This window comes from Hyaena hyaena, unplaced genomic scaffold, assembly GCF_003009895.1.
Source record: "Hyaena hyaena isolate Hyena2069 unplaced genomic scaffold, ASM300989v1 scaffold_1217, whole genome shotgun sequence".
NCBI classification, from domain to species: domain Eukaryota; kingdom Metazoa; phylum Chordata; class Mammalia; order Carnivora; family Hyaenidae; genus Hyaena; species Hyaena hyaena.
The window spans coordinates 493433-505045 of record NW_024081822.1 but is presented as its reverse complement, the minus strand read 5'-3'; the positions used below and the strand labels follow the sequence as shown (position 1 = coordinate 505045).

Below are 11613 nucleotides of genomic sequence, written 5' to 3'. Positions count from 1 at the left end.
CTTTTGGTATTGAAACATACATCCTTGTATAATTTCTAACTATACAGAAATGTAAAAAGCCGAAGGTGAAAATACTGTGATTTCCTTATAACTACTATTTATTTAACGCATACCTTTAAAGACACTTTATATTGTGTTAATTAACCACCCATTTTTCACACACAGTACATATTATTCTATTGTATGATAATACAATATATTTCACCAATGCTGTGTGACTATATTTAAAAATAATCTTTAAGATGCTGCAGTTCATATACATTTTATACATATTATTTTTGCATCATTATCTATTTGCATAAGGGAGTTGTCTAAGGCATTTCTAAATAAAGGTGGTAATATTCCAAATGTTGATATATATTTTCAAATTGCCTTACGATGATAAAATTTACACTTTAACGGACATGAGAGTGCATTTTCTCAGCGCTTTGTTGACGATATGGTTTATCATTATTTTTCATTTTTACAACATGATAAAGGCAGAAGTAGAATCTCATTATTTTAATTGAATTGTTTGATTACTAGTGAGCTTAAGCATCCATTTTTATGCCCATTGGCCATTTGTGCTTCTGTAAAATGCATGCTCAGGCCCAGTTTTCTCCCCTTCCCCCACAGAGGGTATTAATCTTTTCCTTCTTGCTTAGTCAGTTCTTTTTCATTTTTCGTCTTTTACATGGGGTCATTTTGATTCAGGCTTTCATTCTTCCTTGCCTTATAGAGTGCACATATATTTATATATATAATATATTCTCCATAGGTCGTTTAATTTCCTTCTCAGAAGCTGCCTCTTTTTCTCTCTCCCTCCCTCTTCCCTCTTTTTTCTCTCGTCTTCTCTTTTCTCTTTGTTTCTTTCTCTCTTTGTTTCTCTCGTTCCTTTTTTTTTTTTTTTCCACTACAGAAGTTTTTAATTTTGACCGAGTCGAATCTATCATTCAGGGCCTGGCGCCGCGTCAGCAGAGGGGGCGGGGAGGCGAGCGCCGAACTGGGGGAGGGGATGGGGCGGGGAGGAGCGGCAGAGCAGCTGCAGGAGTTGCTGGGAGTGCGCGCGGTGCGATCACTCAGCGGCGAAGGAGGCCCAGAGACCTGAACGGCAGCGACTTCCCCTCGGCCTACGGAGCCTTCTCTCCACTGGAGGACCAGGGAACCGCAGTCTTCATCACAGAGGTACCGTGCTCTGCGCTCCCCGCCCGGTCCTGCCCAGCCTGCTGTGGCGGCGCCTCCTTCCTTCCTTCTTCCCTCGCTCTCTCTCTCGCCCGCCCGCGCCTTCCCTGTCTGCCTGCGTCACCGCGGCCGCCATGGCTGAGAACGGCGAGAGTAGCGGCCCCCCGCACCCCTCCCGCGGCCCTGCTGCAGCCCAAGGCCCTGTTTCTGCCCCGGCCGAGCCCAAAATCATCAAAGTCACTGTGAAGACCCCCAAAGAGAAAGAGGAGTTCGCGGTGCCCGAGAATAGCTCAGTCCAGCAGTTTAAGGAAGCGATTTCGAAACGCTTCAAATCCCAAACCGATCAGCTAGTGTTGATTTTTGCCGGAAAAATCTTAAAAGATCAAGATACCTTGATCCAGCATGGCATCCATGATGGACTGACTGTTCATCTTGTAATTAAAAGCCAGAATCGACCTCAGGGCCAGTCCACACAGCCTAGTAATGCCGCGGGAACTAACACTACCTCCGCGTCGACTCCCAGGAGTAACTCTACATCTATTTCCACAAATAGCAACCCGTTTGGGCTGGGGAGCCTGGGAGGACTTGCAGGCCTTAGCAGCCTAGGCTTGAGCTCGACCAACTTCTCTGAGCTCCAGAACCAGATGCAGCAGCAGCTCCTGTCCAGCCCTGAGATGATGATCCAAATCATGGAAAATCCCTTTGTTCAGAGCATGCTTTCAAATCCTGATCTGATGAGGCAGCTCATAATGGCCAATCCACAGATGCAGCAGTTGATTCAGAGAAACCCAGAAATCAGTCACCTGCTCAACAACCCAGATATAATGAGGCAGACCCTTGAAATTGCCAGGAATCCAGCCATGATGCAAGAGATGATGAGAAATCAAGATCTGGCTCTCAGCAATCTTGAAAGCATCCCAGGTGGCTACAATGCTCTACGACGCATGTACACTGATATTCAAGAACCCATGCTGAATGCTGCACAAGAGCAGTTTGGAGGTAATCCGTTTGCCTCGGTGGGGAGCAGTTCCTCCTCCGGGGAAGGTACACAGCCTTCCCGCACAGAAAATCGAGATCCACTACCCAATCCATGGGCACCACCACCTGCTACCCAGAGTTCTGCGACCACCAGCACAACCACGAGCAGTGGTAGTGGGTCTGGCAGTAGCTCCAGCAGTGCTACTGGGAACACCGTGGCTGCAGCCAACTATGTTGCCAGCATCTTCAGTACTCCAGGAATGCAGAGCTTGCTGCAACAGATAACTGAAAATCCCCAACTGATCCAGAATATGCTGTCTGCACCCTACATGAGAAGCATGATGCAGTCGCTGAGCCAGAATCCAGATCTGGCTGCACAGATGATGCTGAATAGCCCAGTGTTTACCGCAAATCCTCAGTTGCAGGAGCAAATGCGTCCACAACTCCCAGCTTTCCTGCAGCAGATGCAAAATCCAGACACACTGTCAGCCATGTCAAACCCAAGAGCAATGCAGGCTTTAATGCAGATCCAGCAGGGGCTACAGACATTAGCCACTGAAGCCCCTGGCCTCATTCCAAGCTTCACTCCAGGTGTGGGGGTAGGGGTGCTGGGAACCGCTATAGGCCCTGTAGGCCCGGTCACTCCCATAGGCCCCATAGGTCCCATAGTCCCATTTACCCCCATAGGCCCCATTGGGCCCATAGGACCCACTGGCCCTGCAGGCCCTGGCTCCACTGGCTCTAGTGGCCCCCCTGGGCCCTCTGTATCTAGCTCTACACCCAATGAAACCAATAGCCCAACATCAGAATCTGGACCCAACCAGCAGTTCATTCAGCAAATGGTGCAGGCTCTGGCTGGGGCAAGTCCTCCACAGCTACCGAATCCAGAGGTCAGATTTCAGCAACAACTGGAACAGCTCAACGCAATGGGGTTCTTAAACCGTGAGGCAAACTTGCAGGCTCTAATAGCAACAGGAGGCGACATCAATGCAGCCATTGAGAGGCTGCTGGGGTCCCAGCCATCGTAATTACATTTCTGTACCTTGAAAAAAAATGTATCTTATTTTTGATAATGGCTCTTAAATCTTTAAACACACACAAAATCGTGCTTTACTTTCATTTTGATTCTTTTAAGTCTGTCTAGTTATAAGTCAAATATGCATTTTAAGGTGGAATCCATCCCTCTGTCCCTCCCTCCTGTACTGTCCTCCCTTCATACTCCTTCTTTACCTCCTTCTTTTTTTCCCTCCTTCCTTCCTACCCTCCCTCCCTCCCTCCCTGTTTTGAATGGTGGTAATCAATGCTGTTTCACTCAAAGGTGTTGCATGCAAACACTTCGCTTTATTCTGCTTTTATTGTGATTTTTGGAGACCGGTATCAACCTTCACAGTTGGGTGAATAAGTTTTGTCCTACAGAAGTCCACTTTATTTGCATTTTAAACATTAGTCTATGATAGTAATTTAATGTAGAATGAAAATAATTAAAAACAGAAGCAAACTATTTGAAGCTCTCTAATTTGTGGTACAATATTGCTTATTGTGACTTTGGCATGTATTTTTGCTAGCAGAATGCTGTAAGATTTATACCATTCTTTGCTCTTTATTTGCTATATTTGTACACAGTACAGTAAGCACAATTGGAACTGTACATCCAGAAATATTACAGCAGATTCTAAACAAAACATGTGTAACTAAGATGAGAAAGAATATAAGAAATATTTCTGGAGCTAGATATAACTCAAAATTTTGTAGAATCTTACAGCATCTTTGATAAACTCAGTGAAAATGTTGGCTAGGCAAGTTCAGTTAAAATATAGTAGAAATGTTTATCCTGGTATATCTAAGTATACATTTAATTGTACAGAAAACTTACAGTGTGACATTGTGTCAACATTTTCAAATTAACTGTATATGACCTTAATTTGTGCAGCCTGAAGGATCAGTGTAGTAATGCCAGGAAAGTGCTTTTTACCTAAGACGTCCTTCTCAGCTCCTCACATAAAGAGACCCTTAATAAGCATTTTGATCTGTAATTGGAAATGTAACTTTCACTGAAAAGTGTCATGTGATGTTTGCATTACTTTTACCTGCTATGTATAAAGGAAACTGTATCTTTTGACTCTATCAGTTATTTCTCTTGTGCACAGGGAAAAATGCATTAAAAATGACTAAAAAAATAAAAAAAATTAAAAATGGATAAATCTTTCCTTTTTTGCCTCTGGCTCTAGGATCATGTTTAGTAGGATTGCCCCACCCCAAGATTATATAAATCTTATCTTATATTTCTCCAATTTTAATGGTTTTGTTAAAAAAATTCCTTGTCCTATGTGGAACTATTCTGATGTATGAGGTTAGGTATTTCAATCTTTTTCCCCAGAGGGTTAGTCAGTTCTTAGCCAGTATTTATCTTGTTGCCCATCCCCCCATTTGATATGTTTTTTATATATATATATATATATACATATACATATATATATTATGTATATGTTACTGTCTATAAGTGTGCATGTGTATATATGTATATATATATACACACACATACACACACACACACTTCTGTGTTTGAATACTCTTCAGTACCACTGAATATTGTAGTCCCAGTCCACCAGCCTGTAATTACTAAGTTAGAAATAGAACTTCATATCTGTTTGGGTAAGTCTTCTATTGATCTTTTTTATTTTTATTTTTAATAGTTTTCTGATGATTTTTTTAAACTTTTTAAAATGTTTTATTTATTTTGAGAGAGAGGGGTGGCAGCGTGAGCAGGGGAGGGTCAGAAAGAGAGGGAGACACAGAATCGGAAGCAGGCTCCAGGTTCTGAGCTAGCTGTCAGCACAGAGCCCAATGTGGGGCTCGAACCCATGAACCGTGAGATCATGACCTGAGCCGAAGTCAGACGCTTAGGCGACTGAGCCACCCAGGTGCCCCAGTTTTCTGATGATTCTGACACATTTATTTTACCAGATTAATTTTACAGTTAATAGCCCCCCCCCAATAAAGTTTGATTGGGATCATCTTAAATTGATATGATGTTAGGAACTACAGAATTGCAATGCTTTCCAAAAAAATACATTGCCTCATTTTAAAAAAATGTTGTAAGGGCACATAGGTGGCTTAGTCGGTTAAGGGTCCGACTTTGGCTCAGGTCATGATCTCACAGTTTGTGAGTTCGAGCTCCATGTCGGACTCTGTGCTGACAGCTCAGATCCTGGAGCCTACTTTGGATTCTGTCTCCTTTTCTCTCTGCCCCTCCCCTACTTGTGCTCTGTCTCTGTCTCTCAAAAATAAATAAATGTAAAAAAATTTTTTTCTTAAATGTTTTATGTCCCTCAAGAAAGTTTTATGTATTTATGTCCTATATAATTTATGATAAATATATTCCTAGGACAGACATACAGGAAACAATACTGTGATTGGGAGCCCTTATTCAATATGTTACCTATATGGTTATTTTTGCTGTATAGAGGGAGAATGTATTTTCATAAATTAAGATTAAATTGGCATTTTACTGAAATTTATTAATTTTGGAGATAATTCAGTTGATCCTTTTGAGTTATTTTTGATAAGCAGTCATATTAATATTAATCATAGCTTAAAATAGTATATTCTCCGTCTTTTCAAAATTTATGACATAGTTTCTGACTGCATGGGTTAAGCTCTTCCAGAACGGTGCTAAATAATAAAAGTGACAGTGACATTCTCATTTTCCATTTTAACTATATTTGCTGTAGCAATTCTAAATTGCGTTAAAAAAAAAGCATTCCTGTAAGAGATGATCAAATAAATTTGCAAAATGGTATATACAATATCCCCTTTAAGAGAGTCATTGTGCAATAAATATTGACTAGTATTATTTTCATAAGGAGTATGTTGTTCAGTTTAAGAGTAAAAACTATTTAACTTTGTTTAATTCAACATATCCCAAGCCTGTTTAAGAAATACCTTTTTTTTCTTTTAAACACACCTAATAATATTTGGCCCATTAATGTTCCTCAGAACACCAAATTAGGAAGTGGAGGTTTATTATTTCAGTGCTATATGATGTTGAGTGTTTGAGATAATTACAAAGTCTGCCATAATATATTTAATAATTTTAATGACATGGATGATTTTATAGGGAAATAAATACCACAATAAGACACTGGCATTGAAAATAGCAATAAATCAATAGCCATAGGAAAAATGATGTTGTCTGAGCTCTGGCTCAGACAGTTTGGCAGGTAAATTTCTTTCAAACAGTCGAGGAATATGATTAATTATTTTTGCCAAATGTTTATCTGTTTTTACACTTGATCTTTGCCAAAAGGCCAAGAAGCGATATATCTTTTTTTTTAATACATTTTGTTTTCTCCCTGAAAAGATCCAAGTCTTTAACCTATTAATTCTATATTTTTCCTTTTAGTTCATTAATTTTTGATTATGATTTTATTTACCCTTTTATTTTAATTATTTATCTCTTACATGTTATAATATTTTAAGTTCTTTTTATGATTCTGTTTTTGTTTTGGGTTTTCTTCATCTATTATTAATTCACAGTTTATCAGTTTACTCATTATTGAATCAAGAAAGGTGTATCCTAACCTACTATCTCTTTCCCTCAAATAAAAGTGGAACACTTCTTACATGCTTTTACTGTTTACTTGGTTGTCACTCATTCTCTAAGTTTATATTGTATGACTGGATGGTGTAAGTGTACATTGCTGGCTGTGATCCAGAAGGATGAGGTAATGGGGTGGGAAGTAGGACCAGGGGCAATCCTAGCAGAAGTTTACCTCAAGACCCCTTTCTACATTTGCTCTTTTGGCCTCTCCTTACATGGTATCATATATATACTCTTACCATTTGTGTGGGGGGCAGGGAGAATGAATACATAACGTTGAAACAAGGCTTGCTGGTTCAAGGACTGTTGCATCACTTCCAGCCCACTATGTTTACTGAGAAACCATTATCAGAGACTGAGCTTGCCCTTTGAGGAGGTAGCCTGCTCCAAATTCTGTTGATCTGCAGTGTCAAAATAGCAACAAATGGAGTAATTCCTGTCAGGGACTGGGGTTAGGTTATCAGGAGAGCCATTTTGCCTGTGTCTCATGTTCACAAAGGGACTTAAAATCAGAATTTTTACATTATCCTCAAATGAAGTGATTATTCCAGCCACAGAGCCGGATCAACATGATGAAAAATGTTCATCATGCAGCTTAATTTACTAAATGTAAAAATTTTAAACTATGTAGCTGTTTTGATATCCCTAATTTGGCAATATTTTATTTTAAAAATATACTAGGAGATTTAAATAAGATGGAAGTTACTTAGGCTTCCCTCAACTTACCAGAGGTTTTCATCCCAGTCTTTTTCACTATCTGCCTCCCACCTCTAATCATTGCTCTTTAAAACTATGTAGTATTAGTGGGTTTCTGTCAGGATTTTGTTAGTATATCACAGAACTTTTTTACATTGGTGATACTCTTCAACCTTGCTGCATCAGCATCATGTCTTAGGGAAATTCCTTGAGAGGTCTGCTGCCCTCATTATACAGGTTTTGCTCAGTGTTTGTTTCTCTGTGGTCTTTGGTCTTTTTTGTTCATTTGTGGGAGGAAGGGCAAGAATTTGTGACCTATCCTAATGCTACCATTTTCTTAGAAGTCTATTAGGATACTTAGGAGAAAAGCAATTTTCTAAAAAATAGCAAAGAAATGCATGACTTGGCAGACATCAGACAAGCAACTTCATCACATAGTATACATGCTTATCTAGACATTAGACACTTTAATGATAGATAGAAAACCTTGGCAAAAGCTACTCCAAACCAACAAACTCAAAATTGGGTAAGCCACCCTCAAAAAAAGGTTGTTTTTCCCAACATAACATGGACAACATTTATCAAATGGATATGTATAAAGGCAAATAGCTCTAGCTGTACTGAGGTATCTGAGAAGAGATTTGGGCTTCCTAAGAGTACTTTCAAAATCCCACTTCGAGACTTGGCCCAGTGTGTAGATTAGCACATGTAAGGTAATTTCAGAAAAGATTTTATTATACATTATTAAAAGAATAGTTGATGAATGTGAAACAAATTTAAAAAGATTATTAGTTGGCCCTGGTATGGATTTTACAAGATTGTTTTACCAGACTAAATTTCTGTTAGACTGGGATAAAAATAATAGCTAATATATTCATGGTTATATTCAATTTTCATAATCCTATAAGATAGTACTATTATTATCCAATGCAGTTTATAGATAAGGAAAAAAGCTAAAAGATGTTAAGTAATTTTACAGGGTCACATCACTATTAAGTTAGAGTCAAAATTTAATCCTACTTCTGTGATTGCAGAGTATGAACTTAACCAGTTCACTATTCTGCTTACCCCTGACACAATTAAACTATACTGGCCTATTTATCATAAGAGATATTGTAGTACATACTAGCTGGCCTCTGGGTGTTGTTGAGGAGACACATTAGCTATTTTTAAATGAATACATCTCTGCTTCTATTCATCCTGGAGCAGGTTACATAAAAATGCATGTGTGAGAATAAACTCTGAAACAATCAATAACTAGGATTTGGAGCTTTGCCTTTCTAACTTTTGAATTGTGTCTGATACTTGAAACTGCCCTTTAATACTTCTGTCCACAGTGGCCTAATACCTATGGTATGTCTCCAAATTGGCAATCACATGGGCCACTTGTTCTTCAGCTGCTCTGGAGGATGCCTTTTATTGAGTTGCCTCCTGGAGACCTCCAAAGGCAATAAACATTGTATACTTCACCATGGCATTTGACAGTTCCTCAAAATATTCTTGAGAATAAAATGGAGTAGTGTGAGCTAGATGATAGGATACACAGGATAGTAGATGGGTTAGTAATTTGAATTGACTGTGTTCAGCAGTGTCTCAATGTAGACAAGGAGTTTCCAATTTCAGTTCTATCTCATTGAAATTATTTTTCAATGACTATCATGAAAGCATAAACTAGCTTGCTCATTCCATTGTAAATAGAATAGAATTAGAAAGCAGAATAAATGTACTAGATGTTGTTACAAGATTCAAAAACTCCTTAGTAGGCTGAAGAAAAAAAAATAGCCAAATTTAGCAGGATTAAATTGAATAGGATCAAATGTGAAGTCTTATAGCAAAAATTCAGTTACCAAAGGTAAACGGTTATGTGTCTTAAAAATAGCATATGTGCAAGGTGGATTAGGAGGAAGTTAACAGAGGACGATGCTGGAGAAGAAGGGGAAAAATAGTTGGGGAGAGGGAGGGAGGCAAACCATGAGAGACTCTTGAATGCCGAGGTCAAACTGAGGGCATATGGGGTGGGGGGAGGGGAGGGGGGTGATGGGCATGGAGGAGGGCACTTTTGGGGATGACCACTCGGTGTTATATGAAAACCAGCTTGACAATAAACTATTTAAGGAAAATATACTAAAAAATAAATAAAATACTACTTTATCAAATCAGGAAAAAAAAATAGCCTATGTGCAGAAGACTCAGTGGTTTTACCGAGTTCAATGTGCACCAACTATGTGATGTTCTAGTGCACACACACATATGTAATGAAATCTTAAGTTCCATTAATAGAGACATGATGTCCAGAACTAAGAACTCTTTTGTAATATTTTATTCTGTACTTGATAGCTTATGTTGAGAGATTTGGATCATTTCAGAGTGCCACAGTTAAGATGGACACAGACAATCTGGAAAGTGACCAAGATGGTGACTCATTTACAGACATACAACAATTTTTGAAATGGTCAAGAATATTTTGGTCTAAGGACCGGGATTTGTGGATACTTTCTTCAAATAATTGAAATGCTTGTCATAAGAAGGGTACCGTTTACTCATGGAGCTTCAAAGGGCAGATCAATTCAAATGTTCCAAGAAGTCGGGATTTTGGCTTACTGTTAGAAACTTTCTACCCATTAATTAAAGAGACTCTCCTCTCTGGAGCTGTTTAACAGAAACCCATTTAACAGAAATGTTCAAGAATGGTTTTATGCATCAGGTAGAACTTTGAATAAGAAGATCTCCAATATTCCTTCCAAAGCCAATCTTCTCCCAATGGACTTTAAAGCTTCTTACTGAAGTTGCAAGGTCCAGGATCAAAGTTGTTCCAGAATGATGTCATGTTACAGATTATCTGGCATTTCTTAGTAAACAGCAACTCAGAGGTAGCCTGCACACCTTTGATGACATAAAATCTGAGTAAATCCAATATTTATTTTTTTTCTTGGTGCTACCCATGGGGAAATGACTCAAACTGCAAGATCTTAAACTCAATGTCAGAAAGTGTTGACAGCTTGGAGAGAAGAAATTGGAGATGTCTGAGGTCAAAGGTCTGGTTTGAGGGTGAAGGTTACAAGTGTACTCTGAACCCCTGATTCTCTTGTTAATATTCTGATACCTTTGTCATTTACGGTGGTGGTTAAAGTGGTGAAAGGGAGATGAAAGTAAGAGTGGAATGTAAGATGTGATAGCAGGGTACATAATATATTCTTTATTCCATACGTAGTTCTCTAGTTAGATTGATCCTTTTGGAAAAGGAAGAAAGAAGCTTTTACTGTACTTCTTATGACACCTTGGGTTTCATAATGTCAAATAAATTCAACTTAGGATTTTTTTTAAGTAAGCTCTAGACCCAGCATGGGGCTTGAACTCAGCCCTGAGATCAAGACTCACATGTTATACTAACTGAATCATTCAGGCAACCCTTGAACTTGGGATTTTGATTCATTATGCTTTATATTCCTTATAAGTTGCTCAAGAACGCAAAAGTGTCTGGAAAAGAACATCATGGTACTGGGGACAGGCTGAAATACATCAATTACCTTATTTCAGAAATGTGAATTGAATCTTAAATATGTATATGTGTGTATGTGTGTTGTGTAACTTTGCTTTTGCCAGCTAAATCAAGATCCCATTCACATACTCTTATACTGACAAACTGCCCTTGCACATTCCTCACGTAAATGTTTGCCTTTTCCATGGACCTTGACCTGGGTTAACTGTGTATCATATGACCAGATGCCATGGGAAAATTTTCTTGGCCTTCTTGCTTTACTTACACCCTTGCTCTCATTTTTGGATGTATTCCTGTGTCTAGATGGCTTGAGCCTCTATGACTTCTTTTTAAATAAAATTTTTATTTTAAACTAGTTTTAAAGGAAAATTGCAAAGACAGTAAGGAGTTCCCATATAGACCATACCGTGTTTCTCCTATTTTTATATCTTTAGTATGGTGTAGGTTATAATTAATGAAGCAGTATTGATAAATTATTAACTTAAGTCCAACCTTTATTCATATTTCCTTAGTTTTATCTTATGTTATTTTTCTGTCCCAGTATCTAATCCAGGGTATCACATTATATAGTCATCATGTTCCCTTAGATTCCTTTTGGCTGTGACAGTTTCTCAGACTTTCCTTGTTTCTGATTATCTTGATAGATTTGAGGAGTACTAGTCAGGTAATTTGTGGAGTG

The 11613-nt window shown here is 38.7% G+C and overlaps 1 protein-coding gene and 1 pseudogene across 1 annotated transcript; one reads left to right on the top strand and one right to left on the bottom strand.

Moving 5' to 3' along the window:
- The first annotated feature begins 1035 nt into the window (after positions 1 to 1035).
- Positions 1036 to 4332, top strand: UBQLN2 (ubiquilin 2). The gene has a single exon (XM_039222815.1). The coding sequence runs from the start codon at positions 1296 to 1298 to the stop codon at positions 3165 to 3167; it is 1872 nt and encodes a 623-aa protein (XP_039078746.1). The 5' UTR covers positions 1036 to 1295; the 3' UTR covers positions 3168 to 4332.
- A 1989-nt stretch (positions 4333 to 6321) lies between these two features.
- Positions 6322 to 6458, bottom strand: LOC120224547 (annotated as a pseudogene).
- Positions 6459 to 11613: the final 5155 nt, after the last annotated feature.